This window comes from Mercenaria mercenaria, chromosome 10 (assembly GCF_021730395.1).
Source record: "Mercenaria mercenaria strain notata chromosome 10, MADL_Memer_1, whole genome shotgun sequence".
Taxonomy (NCBI): Eukaryota; Metazoa; Mollusca; class Bivalvia; order Venerida; family Veneridae; genus Mercenaria; species Mercenaria mercenaria.
The window spans coordinates 53,719,423-53,745,431 of record NC_069370.1 but is presented as its reverse complement, the minus strand read 5'-3'; the positions used below and the strand labels follow the sequence as shown (position 1 = coordinate 53,745,431).

The following is a 26,009-nucleotide window of genomic DNA, read 5'->3' as shown; positions in this document are numbered from 1 at the left end:
ACTAAACTTCTTGACGAAAGCTGCCTATACAAACGCCGCCCTGTAAAAACGTCGGTTTGGCTCTTTGAGGCATTTGGCGTAGTCACAATAGAACGGCAAAACAAAATGGCAAAATACTGACAACAAATGTTGTAGCATTACTTTGTTCGTTGATTTTGAGTAGTTGAAGTAAACAAACCCTAACAATTTGCAAAATATTGATAAATCTGATGTGATTTAAATCTATTAACAGACAATGGTTCATCTGATGACCTCTCTGGAATGGAACCGTATTGCAGTGATATATGAAAATGACACTTATGGTCGAATTGGTGCCGAATCATTAAAGGTCACTGCGCTGCGGAATGATATATGCATCTCTCAGATGTATCCTATCACCATAGATAGTTCAAGGCATGTAGATATTGCCCAGATTAAATCTATTATTGATAAACTTGTTGTTAAGTCACCGAGCGTGCAAGGAGCTGTTTACCTTGGCGGACAGGCAGTGGCCAGAAGTATTTTTCAGATTATAAATAATCTTCAGTTCACTGAAGTACCTATATTTATTATGTCGGAATCGACACAGCTGCAGTTAGATGCTTTTCAGTCATTAGATGGAACAATACTCTCGGACTCGAAAGGAACTCTTTCAGTTTCGACGCCATATTCTGAAGACAATGACCTAAAAGACTACTGGAATTCCTTATTTACAGATATTGAAAAGTTAGGAAACGCATCTTTAGGAAATCCATATCTTAAAGATGTATTCAAAGCTTATAGCGGATGTAACGTCAGAGATGACACCTGTACAGCACTGACAGACGCGCAAATAAATGAGAAATCTCCAAAGCAACCTGTGTATGTGAAATATGCGATTTTTGCAGCGCATACCTTAGTAGAAGCATTGAGGAAAGTCTCAGAAACAATATGCCAAGGCAAATGTTCTTCTGTACAAGACTTCAAGAAAAACTTCGGACCAAGTAAAGCGCTAATGGAAATGGACACTCTTTCTGTAACTTACAATGGTCTAACTGTTTCATTTACGAAGGATTCAGCAAATGCGCAACTTGGACAGAACCAAAAGGAGTATGAAGTTTATAACCTCAAGAAGGTTCAACCTAGTGGAAAGTTTGAGTTTGTCAATGTATGTATTTTTCGTTTTATAAGTGTTTGAAGTTTTGTATAGTCTAATTAGTTACAACAGAATTCGACATGCAATGTTAAGAATTGTTCTGAATTGATTTCATATAACACATTATCAATGTAATGGTTATTCACAATTGAGCAAATCAAACGCAACAAAAGTAACTTTTTGTAACAATCTAGACATTTTGTAAAGTCAGAGATTCTAGTCACAGCGATATTGATTGTACTGAACAATATATGGCATTGCTCCCTATTAAGTCATTTTCCAGTAATATAAATTTGTATAAGAATAAAGAACCAAAACATTGTGAAAAAATAAAATTAATATTCTGCGTATATAATAGACCCTTGTTTTATAAAGGTTGGCTATATGTCTAACGGAGAGCTTACCCTTGACACTAACCAAATCAAAGATTACTATTCCGATGGAACAGAGAGAAGTTTTCCGAATGTAAGGAAGGGACAGTGCCCCGTTACACAAGTTTGTACTGAATGTATACATAGTGATATGACTGAAGTTGATTTTCACATACCTGGAGACTTCTATGTCGTAGGTAAGAAAGTATGGTTTAAAAATGATTTCAGTTCAAATATCTATGAGATGAAAACGTATATTTATGTTTATGATAATAAAGAAAAAATTGTTACAAATACATTAAATATAAGGAAAGAACTATAAATTTGGATTACAAACTCTTTATACATAACGAATTTTATGCAATTAACAACAAATTGAAAGAAAAATATACATAGGACTGACTATAACAAGTACAGATTATTAGTAACTGCGTTTGTAAATATTAAAACAATCCCAATTTTGCCCAGGAATTGTGTCGATCAACAATCGTGCGATCCCAGGTCCACAGGGTTGCGGGAAAGTACGAACACGACACGGATATCAAATGTATCTCACTTTAGAGGTAGTTTTTTGTACTGTATCAGTCAAATATATTAAACATTAAAAATAAAGTTTTAAATTGTATGCAGAATATATCTAGGAATTAAATAAATAAAAATTGTACATGTACGGATAATACAGATCTGGAGTTTTCCTAAATCTCTTATGTTTATAGTCACATGGCATATGACTCGATAAGTAACATTTTGATGAAATATAGAGGAGAATTTACACTTTATTTAAATGTTTGTATGAAAAAAAGGAACAAATAACACACAGTATTAGTAACAATATTATATCAAAACTTGCCATTTTTCTACAGTTTAGTCTAAAGGAGTTTATGACAAGGAGTTGGTACACTCAGTTCAACACAAAGTTTGCTGGACATACTGTAGGAATTATCGTTATCAACAGCTGCAACAATGCTTTGGAGGTAGTCCGTAAAATCCTAAATCTGCATTCCAGTGGGTTAAAGTTACCGAACGGTGAAAAGCTTGATGTAACAAATCGTATATTAGGTAAAGTATATTGTAGATATATGGTAATTGGTTTCGCTACATAATTTTAATATTCTTCCGCATCAGGAAATGTACCTGTGTTAATTCATAACTTAACCAGTGATTCGTCGCGTTTTGAGCGTGTTGACATTCGTATACTGATTTACAACTACATGTAAACAGCTGCATCTCGGTACTATTATAATATATCATGCAATATACCCGAATAAATTGCTTGCCATTGCCATTTTTTATGAGCGATAACTTCACAATAATATTTAGTAATGTTTAAATTGATTATTTCCCTTTTTCATACTTGTCCTTAACAACCAAATAAATGCGAAATCCATCTTTATGTTTAAATAGTGCTTGGGACGTAGACCCATTATTGTTTTAGTTTTTACTAATAACGAGTGTTTTACAGGGTTTTTTTATGGATTACTAAACCCGACCATTTAGATTATTAGGAAAAATAAAGAATGTAAATTCATTACAATCCATAATGTACAAATAAAATTTGTTTATATCTCAGGATGTATTGAAAACATACCTTTCAGTTAAATTCAAGGGGCTAAAGTTGACGACAGAATCGAAAGGCGGTTTATGAGTAATCAAATATTCATATACCATATTTGTATTACAATTACATCCTGGGTGAGAGGAACAAAAATGTTTGTTAAAAGTAATGAAATAAATGTTTGGCCAGCCTGAATTGCATATTACAGTTCTGCATAGTACTACAAAACAATACGACTAATACCCGTAATCGATATCATAATTATGGAAACTATCAACTGAATACAATTTTCTGCTTTCGAGAATCACTCATAGAAAATTAGGTTGGTACGCAATTTATTTTGAAATAATATATTGGAATTAAAACAAAACAAAAAATTTAATACAAAATTTCCTCAGCTAAATGTGACCCAACGTGAAATTAAAAAGAAAAGATATTTTAATAGGGAATCGATCTTACCGAGCGACGAAAATCGGGATCGAATCCCACTACGGTAACATACGAGGGTATCCAAACAACACATACTATCCAAATAAAAAAATATGGAGTTCCGGTTTAGACCATGGGCGTGCGACGACCCCGATGAAATTCGGGATATCACGGTCTTCGTTAATGTTAATAAGCGTCCGTTAGATCAGTAGGCGAAACGCAATATCCGCACAATAAGATGTCTGCGACTCGAAAAAATATTCAAAGTAAGCTGTTATTTTTGTTGCGTCAGAAGCTAATCAGCCGGTAACGTGACTACACTGATATAATTTGTGATACAAACATGCTTTATTCAATACTGAGTAGAGTGGGCAGACCAATGCTCGGCGCATACCAACGCTCGGCGTATATCACGTTTCTCTGGGAATTTCTTAATATATATTTAAAATATCAGCTCTTATGAGTCCCTTTCCGTTTGTTTACATCACGCGTAATTTTATCCAAGTGCGGTTCATTTCCGGTATGGTCACGTGGTCACAGTAGAGCAGACGATGCAAGGCTAAAAGCCGTTCAGTTTTGTGTTCTACTCTCATTAAAACAGATTTTCTGGTAAAACAGGTATTAAAAAAGTAGCTTTCAGGCCGAATTATGGAGAAAAAAATCGTTTTTCTTTTTAATTATGTTATTTCTTTATACTTAAATAAACTATAAACCCTTATCATTGCATTTTATACGGACCCATTGTACTGCACTTTTCTGTAGCTTATGCTGTCGAAGTAATTGATATACTATGTGGACTAATGACACTTTTGAAAAGATTTCCAAAAATAATGGAAATAAATCATCAAATATCATAATTTATTGATTTCTTGAAGTTAGACTCACAGAATTGTGATAAATTATCTTCAAATGAATTCCTTAAGATAACTGTTGTATAAAATGTGTTTATTCAATTTATAGATGCAGAACAGAGAGAGGGGTAATTTACGTACATGTTTATGTACTTAAAAAAATCACTTAATCAATACAACCTACGTCTTGTGTTAGATATGTCTTATACTTCACTTTAATACATAAATGGTTCAAAATTACAACCTGCAGATTAATATGCCGTACGCCGAGCGTTGGTATACTTCCGCATGAACCGCACAGGTTTTACTGGTACTATTTTTAGCTCCCGCCTATTACGTCACGGTGTGACTAGAAATATGTAAACAATATGGTTGAATACTCAAAGATTTTTTCTACAAACTGACGATAAAAAATCGGTAAATTAATGTAAAATCAGTTTTAGATTTAAAATGTATTTTTACGCCGAGCATTGCTCCCACTCTAGCATTTTAAAAGGGCGACATTTTAAAACATTTTTAATTTAAGTGAGAGGGATAATGTTACAGGGCGCCACATTTTGAAAATTTTGGGGAAACAAAAACATTCCCCAAAACGAGTTCTTCGCTGGGGGAATGAAGAATGATTCCCCTTTTGTGTCGCTTTTCGATCGTATTTAATTCCTTTCCGCTTAGTTTCTTTGAATTCTCACAAGCCAATATTGTTTTTTTAAATTAAAAAATCCGTGTTTTTACTTGCAGGCATAGATTAAGGAATTATTTTACTTTAATAGAAATAAACGGAAAACTAAAATTAACATGTGCAGGTTTTGGACCTTTTGCTTTTTAGAAACGTGGTAACTAACTTTCCATTGTATAATAAAAATTTAAAAACAAACCCCACCCATAAAAGCATAGAAATTTCCTTATTTTTTACATTTTTTTTTATTCAAAATTTTAAATGGGCCTTTTGATTATAATTTTTTAAGGCTCCCGCATGTTCCCCTAATTAAGTTGAGCTATGTTTCTCCGATAAGCTGTGCCGCCGGTGAATAGAATGCCGGAAAGCACCGGATAGCTCGGCCAAATATAGAAATTGGGAAAATCTATCGGCTTATAAAAAAAATATTTTTTTTTAAACAGGCTGGAAACTTTGCCCGATCGGCTTTCGACAAAAAAACCCCCTTTTTTTTTTTTAAAAAAAAAGGAAAGATATTTCTTTCAAACTTGGGTTCATCTTTTTCATGCCAATTTAAAAATAAAAAAATTTGGTTGCCTTCAGTTTTGGTGAATTTTTTCCCCCTTTCAGATTTTATGACGCAAAATTTTTTGAAGCCCAAAAAAAATTTGGGTTTTAATGCTTTACTTATGCTATTGGTGTTTGTTTCGAAATTTCCCCAAAATTCATTTGACACGTGAAAAAGTCAACCGAGTAGCTTTGATAAGGCAATGGGCGAACCAATGGCTCAAATTTTTCCTTAAAATGTAAATCTTTTTACATGTCGTACGATACAACCACATTTTTAAAAAAAAATTCGATTGAACATCCCATTTAAATAAGTCAATCGATCCCTAATAAGTTCGTAAAAACAAAAAAACAGCCCTTATCTGGATTCTAAAGCATGCTCGTTATTTTTAAGACTTATAAAGAATTAAATTCAACTGTTAAAAATGAAGAGTTTAAATTAGTCATGTTAGTAAAACCCATAATCATGCAGAAGATGAAAATTACTTTAAAAAAATCACAGGGCTAAAATTTTGGACCGCTAAATGAAAGTCATGGTGCAAGTTAAGGAAAAAAATTTTCACACATTTATTTTGTAAATACAATAATATAAAAATTTGTTGCGGTTTTTGTAATTTTTTGTAATTAGCTTTCTTTTGAGGTAACAAAAACAAAACATTTTTTTTTGGTTAGCCTTTTTTGTTGAAGGGATTACTGATTATAAAGAAAATAGGGGGTCTGCTATAATTAAATCTAGAACGCAGGCTTCTTACTAATTGACATTTTTACGTTGAACGCTATTTAATATTAGGTTCAAAAATTTGCCTTCCCCGTTTTCAGCCATAGTTAACTTACCCCATCAATGAGCGTTCCAAATTTCTTTGAAGGCATTTTGATTTTATAACGACAAAATTGTACCCCAAAAAAAACCCGTGCAAAAATATGATGTTCTAGCATGATTTTTTGGGATTTCTACATTTTAATTGAAAGTCTAAATTCAAGTAGATTTCAGATTAAGCAACAAGAAAAAAACTAAAAGCAAAAATTTTGCGACGTGGTAAAAAAATTTTTAAATTTGAGCTCGCAAATGCAAATGAGCCGCTCACATTACTTTTTGGTTCCGTCATTCATTTCCTGTTCTCCTGGAATCCCCATCGAGCTTCCCCCAAACAATAATGAATTTTTTTTTGGGGGTATGGCTAGACCATTTGTTTTATGGTTTCAAAATTCAGCTTTAAATTGGGGAGATTAAAATTTGGTGCAGGTTTGGAAAAAATTTTCTACTGGTTGCCGCATGGTTAGTTGAAACTAAATTTTGTACACTGCAACATACTCAAAAAATTTTAAATTTATATTTAGAATCATGACCTCAATCCCCAATTAACAATTGTAGCATTTTGTCGGCTCCTGTGTTCAACTAAACTGAGGAAGCACGAACAATTCTTCTACTCTTTACCGTCTGTTTTGCCTTTTCATGATCCGAGCTAAGTGGGGCTAGACCACCAAGTAAAAAAGGGACCAAATTCCGGGTTTTTAAAGAATTTTCATACCGTCAAACACCGCATTGCGCTGTGCCACACGCTTTTCGGCCTTAGATCCCTCACAGCCACTATTTAAGGTCAACCTTTAAAAGAAATAAAGCAATCAATTGTTTTTTTTGTAGAAAATTTTTGAATCAAACAGAAAGGTGACGTTGACACAGTGTTTTTATACTGTATAATACAGCTTTTCTTCACCGTGAAAACATTTTTTCAAAACGATGAATAAACATCACAAAAATAAAAGGGGGGAGACTTTTAAAAAACCAGATCTATTGTGTTTTAAAAGTCTAAATTTTCTATTGAGGGCTTTTCCCCGGGCTTTTAAGGGATTCGCCCTCCAGCCCCCTCACAAGGGAAACCTTCCCTTTTCGAACTCCGACACACCCGTGGTCTTTGTAAAGCCTTGCAGCTATGAATTTTTGGCTGTTCGGGCTGGCATCGTGTAAACAAACCTCTCTACAGTGACTTTCTTTTTTAAAACTGAAATTTTTAACCCTTTTAAACCCCGTTTCATTAAACATTTTGACAAAATTTCTACTGTTTTTTTTTCATTAAAAAAATTTTTTATTTAACAAACTTCCCCCCCCAGCCAAATGAATAATTGGGGCATCTTTTTGGGCATGAAAATTGAAAAACTCAAAAGGGGATGTTAGCTTTAGCCCTTTTTGAAATTTTCAAAACGCTGGGGGCCATTTTTTCCTTAATTGCTCCCTTTCCTTTTTTCAGGCATCGGGCTATTATACAGGTGTTTTTGTACTGCCCCAAAGTGCTTTTGACAGACGAAACCACTTGCTTGCGGCTCAAAGGTATTTCTATCTTTCTGTTTCTTTATTATATAGTTGCAGCTGTGCCCCAGGGGAAAACATTTTCCCCTCATTAAAGGCTGATATACTGTATACAAATTAGTATTTGGGAACAGTTTTTTTGCGATTGAGTCAGTCATAAAATCAATCCAAAGGGAAACATTGGGCGAAAAAAAATTGTTTTTTTTCCTGTATCCTGACCCTACAAAAATTTTTTGGGCACGACCCTAAATGGACGGTCCCCCGCCTTCGTCTTTGAGAACATTTTTTTCAATTTTTTTGCCCAAAATTGCAAAACTGCCTTTTTTGCTTTAAACAGGACAGGATTTTATAAATCAACTTATGATCTTAGAGGAAAAACCCCCTGTTTGTATTATTTTTTGACAAAAAAAATTTTTTCCAAAAAGTCTCCCTAAAATAATTTTAAAAAAACCCAAAAAAAAAAAGTTTTTCCGACCTCCCTACCCTAATTTTTTTTAGCATGTTATCGGAAACAAATTTTTTTTTTAGATTTTGTAAAGACTCCATTTCTTTTTCTTGTGATAAGCATTTCGGGACAAACCCAAAAAAATTTTAATACATTAGAAAATTTAAAACATTATTACTCGATCACCTGTCCAGGGTGACAACATAAATTTGTTTCCCCCTGGCCAACAATTTGTAAAAAATTTCTTCAGAACCACGGGGCAGATTTACCCCAAACTTCACAGAATGATCAGGGGGGGTCCTTTTTAAAAATTCCCCAAAAAATTGGGTTTCCATATAAACTCACCAAAAAGAAAAATTTTGAAAATGTTTCTTGTCAGAAATTTGCCGCAGGGCTTTTCATCCTTAATGACAGGGCCTATATTGGGCCCCTTTCCCAGCCCAAAAAAATTTTGCATTTTTCCCAAAAACCCAAAATGCAAGGTAACTTTCCCCCAAAAATCACAACAAATGGTTTAAATTTTATTTCATTTGTTTACCGCAGGAAGCTTTTCTCAGATATTTTTTTTTTTAGCTCCCCTGTCACAAAGTGACAAGGTGAGTTTTTGGAAGCGCGGATCGTGCCGTCGTCCGTCGTAACTTTTGCTTGTGCCCATCTATAGGTCACATTTTTCAGGGACTTTATGAAATTTGGTTTGGGTCTTTTTTTATAAATTTACAATTGATTTCTGTTTTCAGGTTCACTTCTTGAGAAGCCCCAGGCAGTACAAAGGGAAGGGTCAACAACCAGTATCTTTTAAAAGAAGAAAGAAACACCAAAAATATAAAAAACAGAAGAACAAGGGAAAATTTTTAAAAAAAAAAACTTTTAAGGAAGAAATTTAGGTTTATTTAGAAACTAAATATATTTTGAAACAGCAGGTTTGACTAAGCCTGTACTTTTAAAAGATAAAAGTGTTATCACATTGGTTTTTTATTGTCGAGCCCGCTTTCGGAAGCGAAGACTAGTTTTCCCAAAAGTCTATTCGGTGTAGTGCGTGTGTGGTCAGTCCGGATTTTTTTGTCCGGACCCAAATTTGGACATGCATGGAGCAATCTTGTTTTTTAAAGTGGTTGAATGTAAACCCCAGGGGACGGATTCATGCCAACCCACCTATCTCAAAGGTCAAGATCACACTTACAGGTAAAGGCAAATTCAAAAATACTTTGTCCGGAGCGTTTCTTCTTAGCATGGAGGGGATTTTTGATGTAAATTGGGACAATTTTTTCGCCATCATGAAGGGGGCCTGCGCAAGAAACCCGTCCAGGTTAAGGGCAAAGGGCACACTTAGAGGTCAAGGATACAAGAAACAACTTGTCTGGAGCATTTCTTCTTCACGCATGGGGGGGACTTTTATGTAACTTTGGCACAAATTTCACCACCTGAGACGGATGTCCCGCGGGAAAAAACCAGGGCAAAATCAAGGGCGCACTTAGAGGGAAAATCAATACAAGAATGACTTTGTCTGGGGCATTTCTTTTTTAGCATAGGGGGGGGATTTTGATGTAACTTGGGGACAATTGTTCATCATCTGCGACGGAGTGTTATGCATAAGTCCCAGAATTACTTCCCTTTTTTGTTACCTTTTAAAAAGCTTACATTTTTAACTTTTTATTACTGGGGCGTAGGGAAAATCAGACCATTTTCTGTAGTACACTGCTGTTACTCCAATTTTTTAGGGTATTTTGACCTATCTCTGTGGGGCGGATTTTTTTTTGGAATTTATTTTAAATTTTTTAATTTTTTTTTTTTTAAAATTTTTTGTTCCTTTGTTTTTACGTAAATAACTTAATTGTAAATTTTTGCAATCTCTTTTATTTGGCATAAAAAATTTTTCCCCAATGAGCAAGGGGTGTCACACAACTCCCAGTCCTTTTGACAGCGGGGGCTTGACATATTGCCCCGGGATCTGTTCTCATATTTTTTCATGAGATTTAAAGAGAATGTTCTGTTATACCCCATGTGTAACTTGTCTGTCTTTTCATCAGTAGGGTTTTTTGGCTTCCAGGTAACCATGAAAGGCTTTACCGATTTTAAAAATTTTTTGGTCTATTTAAAGGCAAGTTCGACTTTGGGGCAAATCAAAGGTTAAGATAACTTGCAAAAGTTTGGGGGGCCCGGACATAGCTTTTGTAACACGGGTCATGATAAAAATACGGTTTTTTTGAAATTTGAGGTCAAGATCAAAATCAAGGTCACATGATTTTGAACAGTTGAAAAACCTTTTCCCAAAAAATTAAAATTGAGACCTTTGGGCCCAGGGTATAAGTTTGGACACAGGTTCCATCATGAAATACAGGTCAAATTTACTTTGAGGGGCAGTAGGTCAGGGCCAATAGGGCCCAAACAGTGAAAGTTTTTCGATTTTAAACTTGGAAAGCTTGAGCCTAGGATCATGAAAAAATTTTTAGGGAGGTTGATAATGACCAGCGGTGACCCCTAATGATGTTTTAGGTCTAGGTCCAGGTCAAGGTTGACCCCGGCTTTGGGGGGGGGGGGGGGGGGGGGGGGGGGGGGGGGGGGGGGGGGGGGGTTTTTAAAATAAAAAACAGAAAAAGGTTTTTCTAACTTCACGGGGAAAAATGCTTGGGATGGGGGGAAACACAAAAATTTGTACAAGGTTGGTCTTTACCAGCAAATTTTCTGTATTGATTTTGAGTTCCAAAGGCGGGTGACCCCGAACATTTAAACCCTTTTTCCCTACAAAAATTGAGAAACCTTGGGGGAGGTCATGAAAACTATGGAGATTTAAATTTTAGGTCATTAGGGAATGCTCAAGAAAAAACTGCTTTGTTTTGGGTTAGTTCTTTTATAAGGCCATAAAGGGGTATAATTCGTCACCCTGTGAAAAACTATAGCATTAGACACCTGAGCACAAGTGCTCAAGGTGACTTTTGTGATCGCCCTGTGTCCGTCCGGCAACAATTTTACGTTAACACTCAGAGGTCACAATTTTGACTTAATCTTTATGAAACTTGGCAGAATTTTACCCCAATAAAAACTTTGGCCATTAGTGTTTTGGGTCATCTTTAATCAAAAACTAGGTCACCAATCAAATCAAAAAGGGAAAAACTTTTTAACACTGTGAGGAAAATTTAAGACTTACCCTTTATGAAACTTGGGCAGAAAGTTAATATTAATGACCATAAACAGTTTAAATTTGGTCAAAATGGGGTCAAAAACTGGTCACCAGGTCAAATCAAAAGGAAAAAAACTTGTTAACACCTAGAGGTCACAATTTTGGGGGGGGGGGTCTTAATGAAACTTGGGGCAAAATGTTACCCTCAAAAAAATATTTGGGAAAATTTTTTTGGGTCGCAGGGTCAAAAAATAGGTTTCATGAACCAGGGCAAATCAAAGGAAAAGCTTGTAACACTGTGTGGCCACTTATACTACATCTTAATGAAACTTTTCAGAATTTTAATCTTGGATCATAGGCCCAAATTTAAAAATAGGGCAGGGGGATTAAAAAACTAGGTCGCTAGTCAAAATCAAAGGACGCTTTTAACCCTCCAAGGGCCCCTTTATGACTGCATCTTATAAACTTAATCAAAGTTAATCTTGATGATTTTCATCAAGTTTGAAACTGGGTCTGTGGGTCAAAAACTGGGCCCCCCAAATCAAATCAAAGGAAAAAGCTAGTTAACCTTTAGGGCTACTTTTTGATCATACTTAAGTAACTTGTCGATGGATTTGATGATCTTTGTCAATATGCCCGGGGAGCGATACGGGCCCCATGGCCCCTTTTATTTTTTCTTGTTTTAAAGAAATTGTCTTTTAGAATACAGATTACAGAAGTCCCCAAATTTTTTTTATTTTTACAACTTTTTCAAAGCGGACAAAAAACATCCGTACTGTTATTAAAAATTGTTATTCACAGTTCGCTATATTTCATGTATGGATAAAACAAATTTGTGATCGTGATCATTTAAAGTTATACAGATAAACAAAAAAATTGAACAGTTTTTTCAAAAAAAAGGGTAATGCAACTTGTGAGTGTTTTAAAAAGCAAAAATTTGGATTTGTCTTTCGAGTAATTTCTGAATTTCAATTCAACAAAAAGAAAAAAACCCCAAACCTGCCCAAAGGTAATAGTCTCCCTAGACTGAGCCTTAACCCGCGTGGGCAAATAGATTGTTTAATGTGTGCTGTTAAGCTTTTTAACAGTGGTTGCAATCTAGTAATTTTTGTTTGTATATTTTGCTCACCTGGCACAGTGTGAGCGTTGTTCACCTTTAATCTTCATTTTGCTTCTCAAAATTGCCTGTTTAAACTCCCTGTAGACAGTTTTTTTTTTAAAAGTTAAGGGATGAGTTTGAAGTCTGATCGATTTCCCCATTGAGGGAGTGCCCTTTTTTCATATTACATATTTAAGAATTTTCTATTTTAAAATTTTTTAAAAAGAATTCAAATGGAAAAAAAATCCGTATACGATCTCAAAATGAAAAATATAATGGGAAAAATTTTTTAACACATCCGCAGCATTTGCTAAAAAACTATGCGAAATCGCTTTTCGAATCTAAAAAAATATAGCTGTTCCCCCTACGATTGTAACATGACTGTAGATTCGTCTGCTTCCCTTTTATGCCGACTAAATACCATTTAGTGCAAGTAGTAGTAATAAAAAGTAATCAAATTTTCTGAAACAAAAAATTTCTAGTGCGATTTATTTGTTTTAATTTTTTCATATTAAAAGAAAAAATTTTGCCCGGTAAATTTTAAACTTTAACATCAGTGATCTAGATCTGGGCGTGTTCGTATTTGCAATTCGTGTTGAGGACCACAAAGTCAATAGATTTACTTTGCCGTAAAATAAAAATAAATTATGTTCCAAATTTTCCCGACCAAGTGTTTACGTGTTTTATGCCGCAAAGTTCTGGCGTGTATGTTTTCAGTGTCATCATGGGTGCGTGAATATTTTTTAGAAATGCTAGATAAATTTTTTAAAGAAATATTTTCTTCTGATTTCTATATCCACCTTTAAATGTTATTTAAGATAACTTTTCAAACAGAACTATTAATACTTTTAGTTAAAATTTACTGAAAATCGGGAAAAATTTCCCTTTTAGCAACGCTTTCCATTCGTGGGAGGTTTTTTTTAAAGCATTGCCACGCTAAAAAGTATGCGTAAAATGCGAAAATTTGCGTGATTTGAATCGGAAATAATAAAAATTTTCCAATAATTTTTTCAGTTAAAAAATAGGGGGGTCGTTTTGGGTGGAATATTAAATCACGGTGCTACACCCCTTTGATTTAATAATTACGCATCCGAACTCCTGCCCCTATTTTATTAACTGATAAAATATAGGGACATATTTATTATTTCTTAAATAATGAATTATTTATACAACTATATCGAACAACTTCAAAATTTTTACACAGGTTATGTTGGCGGACAATCCACAGATGTAAGCGCACCAGCTGCCGAGCAACTTACAAAGCTTGAGTTTGTACAGATAAGCTACTCGTCTACAAATCCTGTCCTCAGCAACAAAGACCTGTACCCATACTTCTTACGAATTATTACACCTGATAATGTACAAGCAAAGGCAATGATAGACATTGTCAAAGGTCTGTTTTATCTTCTGCATTTTTGTCTAAAACTGACTTTAAGAATGTTTACAGAATATATGATAGACATTAGACAGTGTTATAAGTATTTTCAACGGTAGGTTTTCTATTTGAAATCTACATTCAGATGCATTTTTAAGGATGACGCTTCATTAAAATTTCAGATATTTGGTAATACATTGTTTATTATAGCCTGCTAACCAATCAGATATTTGCAAATTAAGACGAAGTGGTGTGTGAACACCTGGGACGATCAAGTTTTCATGAAGCTAGGGGGGTGAAGGGATCTCAATATAACTTTAGATGAAATTATCGAAAAACACTGTTTACACACTAGGGGTCATGATCGATATTTAATTCTTTATGAAATCTTGTAGAACGTTTGCCTTGATGAAATCTAGATGAAACTGGATTATCTGGCATTAGAAAGTGGGTGTAGATATTTTATCATAGGAAAAATGTTAACGTTTTCTATTGGATCGTATGAAACCAGATCAGAATAGGTACCTTTATCAAATGTAGGTTAACTTTGAAACCTGGTCAAAAACTAGGTCACTAAGTCGATACACAAGCCTTGTTAACACTCTAGAGACTAAACTGCTTGCCTTATCTTTATGAAACATAGTCATAATGTTTGTTTTAATCAAGTCTAGGTAAATATTGAAACTTTATCATCTTATCACATGGCGTTTAAATGTAGGGCAGTAAGTTAAATCATAGAAATATCTTCCTCAACAGTCCAGATGTCATACTTTTTACACGAAACTTAGTCAAACATTTCTCTTTATAGATTGTGGAACAAATTTAAAATAGGGTTATCTAGGATGAGATATCTAAGCAGATCACTAGTTTATATCATTCTTAATACTTAATATAGGCCTATTTTCTACATAAACTACATAAAAATTGGTCTTTTAAGTTTGTCTTTTTATAAACCTAGGTCAAGTTAAAAAACGGTTATCTTGTGTCGGTAACAAAGTTAAACTAGGTTAAAAAACTTTCTTAGCACTATAATGCAATATTTCCATTTGATTTATATTTACATTAAGTCAAAATAGTCGCCTTCGTGAAGTCTAGGTCAATCTAAATTTTGCGTTATCTGGGATTAAAACCTAGATCACAATGTCAAATCATAGAAAACTGTGTTAACCACCTAGAGACATAGATGTCTACTTTTATTCCAGTTTCAAACTCGTCCAACATAATAATTATAACAAACATTCTGACCAAGTCGTAATACGATTGGGCCAGAATTGTGATCTATATACATGTAGTGTTCGAATCGAAAATGTTTTCGTCGGACGACAACGACGGACGAAGGACACGGTACAGTCACACTAAATCGCCTTGACCACTTTGTCTCAGCTCACAAACTTCTAATGTAGAAGAATGTTTTTATAAAGTGTAATGACGGAAAGTCAAATACTTTTGGCGATATGTTTAACACAATCTTTTCCTGACGGACGGACAGACAAAGCAAACTCTATATTTCCCATCGCAAAGTGGTGGCATAGTAATCCAGACCTTATCACCATTATGGACACGTTTCCCTTTGAAACATGATATAATTAAGTTATGTTGAGATGGTCCCCTTCAAATATTGATCACAGTCCACTTTGTCTCAATTCGCAAATGTCTAGTAGCGCGCTTTCCAAATACCAAGGAAGCTCTTGATCTCTGTGTTCCAAAGTTTTTATAGCTTCTGCTGTGCATTTACATTATTAAATCTGTATTTCAGAACTAGGCGGGGAATATATACAGATAGTATACAGTGAAGGGGCATATGGAGAAGGTGGTCGTGATGCCGTTGTCGCCGCCGCTGCTGAAGCCCTTATTTGTATAGCTCAGGAGATTCTGGTCACGGAAAAAGATGTATATTATGAACACTATGAAACACTCCGAAGAAAACCGCACGCTAAACTTGTGATAGTGTTTTTACGTTCTCACGTTGTAAAATCTTTTATGCGTGATATGAATACAGAAATGAAACGGGGAGAATTTCAGTTCATCGGCTCTGAAGCTTGGGGGAAGAATACGGACATACTGCAATACGATATCAATAAAGGTTCCATCACAGTAGCTGTTGAAATGGATAAAAATACCTATTTGGAAGAATACCTTAAAGGTATGTAATAATTTTATTACATATAAATAAATACATATTTTACATGACTCCTTATAAATATAATATGGGTCCATAGTTTGTGCTATTGACCGGTCAATGGTTCAGTAGAGTTTTACTTGGCTAAGGTCAAAACTTGAAAAAACTGAAATATGTGATAGTGTATGTGTGATATCATGTAGAGAACAATTATGTAATGGCTTGCTGATCAATTATCAAAAATCAATTGTCAGAATAGCTGGCAAACCATTCAGAAAGTGTATAACAAATAATTGATACGACAGAACAAATCCAAGAGCGCAAACTGAAAATTAACAAAAGGTTGGACTATTTACTATATCATACAATAGAACAGAACAGAACAGAACAGAAAATTTATTTGACTTAAGTACAAGACTCATCGTCATAACAAACATATTATAATATAGCAATACATGCAATGAGATATTAACAAATGGATAAAGTAGTTTGAGTCAAGGGTATGTAGGATTTTTAACATTCAACACAGCATAATAATTCAAATAGCTAGAGAGTGTCGCTACAAAGATAACCAGTGTAAAAAGTACATTTTTTCTTTATTATTATATCTAAAAAAATGTAAACATAATGATGTTAACCTATGCGTTATCGCGTCTCTGAAAAGCTTTTAAACAAAAAGTTGCTAACCTACAGAGTACTGTTTTTCGTTCGGAATTTAACAATTGTATGAATTTATAAACACTTGGATTAACCGTAAAGTACCTGGATATATATGTATTACGCAGATCACTGTATAAAGGACATACCAATATGAAATGAAATTCGTCTTCTAGATCGCCAGAATTACAAAGTGTGCATTTTCTTTGATTTCGTTCGATACCTTGATGTCTTCCAGTTTCAATCATTAATTTATGTGAACTAAGTCTTATTTTGGCTAAAACATTTCTCTGATTTTTATTTTCTAACACACATATATATTTTGATTTTTCATAAGTTGGTTTAAGTTCGTTGTAAATATATAAAGATGAACATAAATCCATATCTGACCGCCATTGTGTAATATATATATCACGAAGTCTAGCTCTAAACAATGGTATAAAAATATTTATATTCACTGACTCTGGAAATAACCATACGTCGTGAAAACCTGCATTCTGTAATATATCTCTTACTTTCGATGACCAGTTTACTGTAGATTAATTTCTTATGACATCATTCACTTGATTTTGTACAATTGAAGAGAGAATACAATTATGGCGTTTGTTGCCGTGTAATTTTAACCAGTATTTAGCTATTCTGACGTACCTTTCAATATATAAAAGGAATCTACCTAATTCTGAGTATAATGATAATGTATTAGTTGACATTTTAACATTCAATAACCATTTACAAAATTTTCTGTGAACTCGTTCAATATTGTCTGCTTTAATAAAGCCCTATACTTCACAATTATAATTTAAAATTGATAATACATATGCGTCAAAAAGGTTGAACATAATTTCAATGGGGATGTCTAAATCTCTTGTAATACTAAGCAATGAATTTAAAGCTCTTAATCCTTTGCCGCTAAGGGCATTTGTCGCTGGTATAAACGAACCGCCGCTAGAAAATACAATACCCAAATAATTGAAGTTCTGAACAATTTCTATAACCTCACCAGAATACGACCATATGTCATCTTGTTTTAACCTACCACCTTTTTTAAAAACAACAATTTTAGTCTTGTCTACATTAACTGTTAGATTCCACTTTGTACAATATGACTGTAAATTGTCTAGAGATGATTGTAACCCTTCTTTTGTTTCAGAAAACAAGACAGCATCACCAGCGAATAATAACAGATATATAGATAATTGATCAAGCGTTATACCCCCATTAATATCATTTTGTAGATGCATTTCAATATCATTCAAAAAGAGAGAGAACATGATCGGAGAAGTTATTTCCCCTTGGAATAAACCGACTTCACAACTGAAAAAATCTGATAGAGTATTTAAATGTTTAACGCATAATACAACAACACCAACAACAACAATTTATTGCAATCACCATTCGCATGGTTTTGGCAATGAACAGAACAAAATGTAGTTTAAACATAGCATGCACGTATATATGATATTTCAATCTGTAAACAAAACAACACATTACAACATATTATCAATATGCACTGTGCGTTTCTTAAATGCATATTTTAAATATTTACAAAGGCGTATAACTGTTCTTGGATTTTCACTTTTCATTAAGTTAGTAAATATTCAATAGTTGGCCAAAGTTGACAAAATCTTGGTAAATATCTACATCTAATTTCTCTGTAATATTGACATGTCATTAGAAAATGGTATTCTGTTTCTACTAAATTGTGTGTACACTTTTCACATATTCTATTATTTCTTTCAGTTCCAGTATATCTGCCAGTTTCTATGGCTAAGCAATGTGAAGAAAGTCGAAAACCAGTCAATAACCTTCTTAGCTGGTCATCATTAATAAAGGATAAATATGGTTCAAATTCAAAATTTGTCTTAAACTTAATGTAATATTCAAGTTTCGGAGAGCTAACTACAGACCCATGCCATTCTTGGATAAATTGATCTCTTACTCTCCTCTGAAATAATGGAAAATAGTTTACATTGATATCTATGTTATCCCAAAGGTTACTATATCCTATGCTATCAAGAATTCTTTTCACCGCTTTAACCCATGGTATACAGTTAGCACTATCAATAAATCTTTTTTCTGAGTCAAATATACTGTACATTATAGAATTAGGATTTGACATAACTTTAAGCCAGTATTTCAACACACGCTCTTTACACAAAGTAGTCAAGGAATAGCGTCCTAACTCCCCTAGTACTGCCATTGTCGAAGTTTGATACTTCACACCTAAGATCCTTTTACAGAATTGTGTATGAATCTTCTCAATATCTAAAGTATTGTATATTCCCCATATCTCAGAGCAGTATAATAGAATTGGTGAAACCATTTTATCAAATAAACTTAATTTTGTTTTAACATCAAAATTTAATCTTGAAAAAATAGAATGCAATCCATTCACAGCTTTTAAAGCCTGTTCAGACAAACATTTAATTGCCGTTTTTAAAGTGCCATTCCGGCTAAATTGTACCCCTAAATAGCAGAAAGAGTCTACAACTTGCAAAGTCTCATCATTTATACGCCATTCAAAATTCATGTTCACTGTACGTTTACTAAAAATACATACTTTTGTCTTATTAATATTTATCTTAAGGCCCCATTGTGACGCATACAAATACAGAGAATCAATTTGCGCCTGTACGCTTTCAGGTGATGTAGTAAATAATACAATGTCATCAGCAAACATAAGTAAATATATACTTAGCTGGTTCAAATCGTCTTCGGTCAATGCGTTAAAGTCTATATTAGACGCTACATCAATCACGAAAAGTAAAAATAGAATAGGAGAAAGAGGTTCTCCTTGTTTTAGACCAAGTGACACTTCGAAAAAAATCCGAAACTGTATTTAAACCTTTCACACAAGCAGATACATTTGAGTAAATTGCTTTTAACATATTTAACATTTTTGTACTAACTCCAACTTGTAATAACTTTGACCAAAGAGCTTGTCTATTAATAGTATCGAAAGCCTTTTCGTAATCCACAAAGCAACAATACAAAGGCAGCTTCTTGGATAACGACTTTTGTATAATATTATGTAAAATAAAAACACAGTCTGCAGTACTTCTTTTGTTCCTAAACCCAAACTGAAAATCGCTAAATATTTCTTGTTCCTCGCACCATTTGTTAAGCCTATTTCGTAAAGTTAATGAAAATATTTTAGCCATTGTGCTTATTAATGTAATGCCTCGGTAGTTTGCTGGATCTGATTTGTCTCCCTTCTTATGTTTAACGCATAATTTTACATCATCATATATAGAACGAATAATAGCAAACAATTTTCCATCAACCCCGGATTTTATTAATTTATACCATAGACAATTCCTATCAATTAAATCGTACGCCTTTTTGTAGTCCACAAAGCAACATATCAATTTATTCTTTGTTTTAATCTGTTTTTCTATCAGCGGATGTAATATAAAAATAGGATCGACAGTACTATAATTCTGTTTAAAGCCAAACTGAGCATCTGTCAACACATCAGTATTCTCCGCCCAACGTTTAAGTCTTTCATTTATAATAACCGTAAATAATTTAGCAAAACAGCTTATCAACGTAATTCCTCTATAATTGTTTGGGTCCGATGAATCACCCTTTTTATATAATGGTACAATTAAACCTGTTGACCAACTGCGCGGAAATTCCTTTGTATTCAAAATATGATTAAAAAACATTTCTAATGCATGTACAGTAACGTTAATACTTTCTTTAAAATATTCATACAAAATATTGTCAAGTGAACACGACTTATTACATCCTAATTTTTTGTTGCGGAAACTATTTCATCTCTGGTAATTGGCTGATCTAATTCAGTAAAGATACTTTCGTGAGATACATCATTATCAAATTCAAGCAAAAACTCGCTACATTCAGCATTTTCATTTAAAACAGATTCGGTTGCTAACCCTCGGAAATGTTCATGAAATTCATTAATAGTTATATTATCCCCGTTCGGATTTGCAGATTTCGTTTTAAACATTTTCCAAAATTCACGCGGTGTTTTCCGTCTCATTTCGTTCATTTTTCTGCCAAGTTCTCTATTAAAGTTTCGTTTATATTTTTTGCAAGTCGATTTGTAATCTTTCTTTTTTTCATACAGATTGTTTCTGGTAATATCAGTTTTATTTAAGTTAAATTCATAAATTGCCTTTAAATAAACCTCACGCTTTTTCCTGCATTCTTCACCAAACCATTTTTTAGTATTTTTATCCGTATTAAAAAAGTAGCTACCACGTGTCGTGGACTTTTTTTCAAAGTAAGGTTTACCCTTTTCATTAAAGAAATCTGTAAAAATATTCGTTAATATATCAGAGCTTTCGTTGTTATTTATTTTTTCAGTTAAAGTTGCTTCAAGGTTGTGTATATCCCTGGAAATATCATTTACAAAATTGTTCTTATGTTCGGAGTCCCATTTATAAAATATTCTTGGTTCGGTCCTTTTATTAGAGACAGTATCTATTTTGTTGAAAACTTCTGACACATTAAACTTCAGGTGTAAAATTTTGCCGTTTCACATCTGGTGTGTTTATCGTTCTTGAGGCATTTAAATATATTGATTTTTATTTACCTTGTTAGGTTTAACATCGCACCGACACAATTATAGGCGACTTTCCAACTTTGATGGTGGAGGAAGACCCCAGGTGCCCCTGCGTGCATTATTTTTATCACGAGCGGGCACCTGGGTAGAATCACCGACCTTTCGTAAGCCAGCTGGAAGGCTTCCTCACATGCAGAATTCAACGCCCCGAGTGAGGCTCGAATACATATCGATGAGGGGCAATTGATTTGAGTTCAGCGACATTAACCACTCGGCCACGGAGGCCCAAAATATATTGACCTTCTGAGTCAATGCTTCAAGAGGAGACAAGTCCGTTGTATAAAATCCAGTTAGTTGCATTCGAGTACCATTTTGGAAATGACGAATGAATGGTAGTGTTTCATTCTGAGTCTGGTTGTCTTCAAAATCGATCAAATAAACTTGTAGTTAATGTTCTTATAGTTTGTAGTATATTTTCCTCTAAGTATTTCACGTATATCTTCTTTCCATTAACGGTTTCTATACTTTAAAAAAACTATGCAAACAATTCTGAAAAATAATGTCATTCAATCTGCAGTTCAAGAACCAACACATAACGCATCAGACCCATGGCTTGAAGAGTATATTCAAAATAGGCAAGACTGCTACTTTGATTGGAGCTACGACAAAAAGTTCAGCAGAAAATGCGTGGATAATATTTTACCTGTCTCAGACGTGGATTTCGAATCAGACCCTTGGTGCATCTTTGTATTCAACACAATGATTTCGTTTCTGAAAGGTGAGTCATTAGGACAAAACAGAGACTATTAAAACATTGGGTGTGTTTAAAGTGTTTGGAGACTGTACCTCTGCTAGTACTTAAAACACTACCAATACATTCAGTATACATATGCTATCTAAAACGGTTCGAAGAATTAAACAGATGGTGATGACCAGTTCTCTGTTTTCCAAAATGACATATTCACAACTGATGATCTCTAGAAGTATATTAATGAGATGTTCCAGATTAATGATTATTTATTATAATTAACGACTGCATTTCAGGTGCTGCTACCTTCTACCAGCAGACATGCGGGGCATCCTCGAGCAAAGAGTTATGTGAAGACTTTGTATCCAACCCAAACAATTTTGTTAAAGTGCTCAAAAATGTCAAGATGAACATATATGGAACTGGAGACATTTTGGTAATTAAATAGACCGTACTAGCATAAAGCGTACATGTTTACCAATGACAAATTATTGTGTATAATTTGAAATATACAATTCGAAATTAATAGCACACTAAGTGTATGCATATCAATGAATGTTTAATGTGTGCAATGGGAAATAGGCAATCTGTGGAACAAGAAACATAGCACCAAGAAAGCCAAACGTTGGCCAAGATGAAGATGACCAAATATCCATTCATCAGTGTAGTTTTTTTTATCTTTTATATACACACACTTAAGCTGGATTCCAGTCATTATTTGTTTAAGAAAACGCACCTAAAATTTAATTTGGTGATTTAAACGTTCTTTTCAGAAGAACATTATCTTTTGACATGCTCATATCAATTGATCATAGAAATCTGACCCAGACTATGACCTTTTCCTAACTCTACAACCAAATTTTCAATAAATATTTATATTGATAGATCTATGATAGTCGTGGAGATGGCCTCATGGGATACAAAGTTTACAATATAAAAGATACTGCAGACAGAACCTCGAGAACTTACACTCCGGTACATTCTATTTATTGCAAAGATTTGGTTGCATTCTATTCTTCTAAACGATCTTTTCGCAGTATAAAAATATCATCTATTTTCAATTAAGATGTTTCCAAATGATTTTCTTATAGATTTTATTTACTAGTACTATCTACATGCAGTGTGGCGGCCTTAAAATGTCTCCAAGTACGTGGATTCAGTTATTCAAATTTGTTATAATTCCTTTTTCTGTGGCATCATAAAGTCTATTTAATATCTATTGTTTAATAGAAATACGCCAAGGAGTGCTAAGGGATGTGTGCTGCTCTTCATTTCCGCACATGAACAGTGTCAGTTAAACGGAGTCTGATATTATATTGCATGGTTGCATTTTATGCTTCCAAAGGATCTACTTATAATTTTATAATATAGATATATCAGTCATTTTCAGTTCTGTTATGACTGTATCTTTAAAACATTTTTGTACAAATATTTTTTATCATAAAAATTGGTTTCCTCAGCATTAAAATCGCCATCGCACTTCTATTTTTATGTATGTTTTGTTTCACGTAGGTTGGTTCTTATAGTCTTAATGGTGGTCTACAATTTGCGAAGAACGAAATAGATTACCCGACTGACGAAAAGACTTTGTCCACTTGTCCGAGTGAAAAAGCTTGCCAGGGATGTCAACCTGCACCGCCTACCACAGAACCAACAGCAAAGTAAGATTTAACAATCGTTTCATATAGTTTTACATTTGAAAATAACTTCAGACTAGGCAAGCCTCGGACAAATGTAAAACTAAAGTAAATCATAGTTATACTATGACTTTGTAAAAAGCAGTCAAGTAAAGTTTTAAAGTTGAATAACTGAAAACCTAAATTACGGCAAGCACATCAAACACAATCAGAGCAGACCCGAAGGTATCGAATCCACAGCGGTGAGAAGCAAAGGAGTCAACGACCTTAAACACTTAATCACGAAGGTCTTAATTCAAACGGACCGTACGTCTGTTCGGTTCTTCATCCACTGAAGATTTCTTTCTGATCAAATATCTTTTTATTGAAAAAGATTTCTTTTTGAAATAAGAATCTTAACACAATTCAAAACGGATACAATAATACATGTTATTAAGATTGGTGTCTGCTGTTTTTAATTTCAGAAAATCATCGGATTCGACTGTTATAGCACTTGGGGCAGTGATTGGAGTTTGTTGCTTGATCATTCTGATATTGATTATAGTTATTATAGTATTCAGAAAACGTAGTAGTAAAAGGCAAACAGGTGAGTGAGTTAAATTATTGATCTATCGCACATTAGAATGAAGTGGTAGAAAGTCATACGAACTTCACAATGAGAACGCTAGAATCAATGATCATGTAAACTACAGAATGTACATAAATGTATTGGTAAGTGGTCATGTAAAGTAAAGATGATAGCTGTTTTAATGATTACAGACACTGAATTGCAAAACAAAAATCACGACAAATAGTTGATTCAGGTAAGTTTTAGAGATATTGTATTGCAGTGTCCCGCTAAAAGCAAATGACAGACGTATATTGACATTTTGACAGCCCTTCACCATTTATCGTGGAAACCTCGTGTACATACCACTTCAGTTTGTGTTCTCATTTATTAGCTAATTTTGCAGTGTATTTGTTTGGCCGATAATTTTCATCGCATGGATGAAACATGACCCCTACTTTTCTTTTGGTTTTTATTCAGGAAACTGTAAGTAAAAGACATGATCCTGGTGTGTGCTGCAATCTTTTTAAAATTTGTCAGTTTTTTATAGAATAAAGGAAGCTTGCTATTTAGTAAATTGGTACCTCAGATATAGAGACACTAAATGGCGCGAAGAAAATAGTATTTGCATGATGACGTATTATGTCCGTTCTCAGTGTTTCTGGGAAAAAAAATCACATGCTAGGTCTATTCTTTACATATTTTGCACTACAGAATTTGTCATGAAAACTTTAGACATGCACCACAGCTACAATTTGGAGTTTCGTTTTGAACTGATTTTACAGTGTGTTTGTTTGATTGAAAATATTATGCTTGCATCAAACATGACCGCCAACTTTTCTGAACTTCTCTTATTAAGTTTAAGATTTTGTAAGTTTAATATATCGAATAAAGAAAAAAAACCGTTATATAGTTTATTTTTGCCTTAAGTGTTTTATAAACGGTATTGCAAAGAAAACAAGATAGGCAAAAATCTTCCAACAGGCTTTATTTGATATTGAAATGTTTCATTGGTTAAGGCCGACAAGAGTATCTCACACATAACGAATAATTAGGCATTCTTTTACATTGTTCGGGTAGGGTCATTGTTGTTTCGCCTCTTCACCGTATAGATTGGTAAGGACGATAGTGTGCTAATGCTATTCGAAGACGTGAAGATAATGCGATTAAGCTATCATACGATGCGAAAACGTGAAAACATGATGCGAATGTGAATTATCAACATTCGCATCATTATTTTACCTTTTCGCATCGAATTATGATCGCACTATTGTCCCTTTGACTTGAGGGTCCAATATTGTAATGTTAATAATGCCCTTTGTTCTCGCGTTGTACGTCGTATAATTGTACTATCGTCCCTAGGACTTAAGGAGGTACGTTACCTATATATTTGTATGTCCGCATGTCCATCCGGAAGCTAACGTGACGATTTACGACGACGTTTACGACAAACTAAATGTGCTTGTATATCAATTCTTCTGAAAAAAAAATCATGATCCTGTCTCCGATCTGATGCACCATGGTTTAATAATGCAGAAACAATGAATAAATTGCCACAGAAACGTTTCAAAACAGTGTTGCCTTAAAATGACGTCATTGACGTCATGACGTTACGTGTCGGTTACCGCGCTAAATTAATAGCTTTTATTTTGAAAGTACGTAATTCTGTGCATTTTCTTTATTTGAAATATTTTGAAACAGCCATTATTTGCTGAAATATTTTTTACGAGTCTTTCGCTCTGAATTATGATCAATATTTTGCTTCTTTTATGTAGTTATATTGAAATGTTATACGGAATGTGAGAAAATAGATGCTGCTAACTGATGTTATTGGGAATATAGTTGGATGAAAGGTTACTTATTACGGCCATTTTCAAATAATAATC

The 26,009-nt window shown here is 33.9% G+C and overlaps 1 protein-coding gene across 1 annotated transcript in view; it reads left to right on the top strand.

The window, feature by feature from the left end:
• LOC123561535 (uncharacterized) overlaps positions 1–26,009 on the top strand; it is a 39,480-nt gene that overhangs the window by 8,175 nt on the left and 5,296 nt on the right. The window contains exons 5-15 of the mRNA XM_045353983.2: positions 233–1,126; positions 1,490–1,682; positions 1,954–2,048; positions 2,349–2,544; positions 13,714–13,902; positions 15,641–16,027; positions 21,769–21,969; positions 22,236–22,375; positions 22,825–22,914; positions 23,452–23,600; positions 24,041–24,162. Coding sequence (XP_045209918.2) covers positions 233–1,126; positions 1,490–1,682; positions 1,954–2,048; positions 2,349–2,544; positions 13,714–13,902; positions 15,641–16,027; positions 21,769–21,969; positions 22,236–22,375; positions 22,825–22,914; positions 23,452–23,600; positions 24,041–24,162 — 2,656 coding nt within the window. The remainder of the gene's footprint in view (positions 1–232; positions 1,127–1,489; positions 1,683–1,953; positions 2,049–2,348; positions 2,545–13,713; positions 13,903–15,640; positions 16,028–21,768; positions 21,970–22,235; positions 22,376–22,824; positions 22,915–23,451; positions 23,601–24,040; positions 24,163–26,009) is intronic.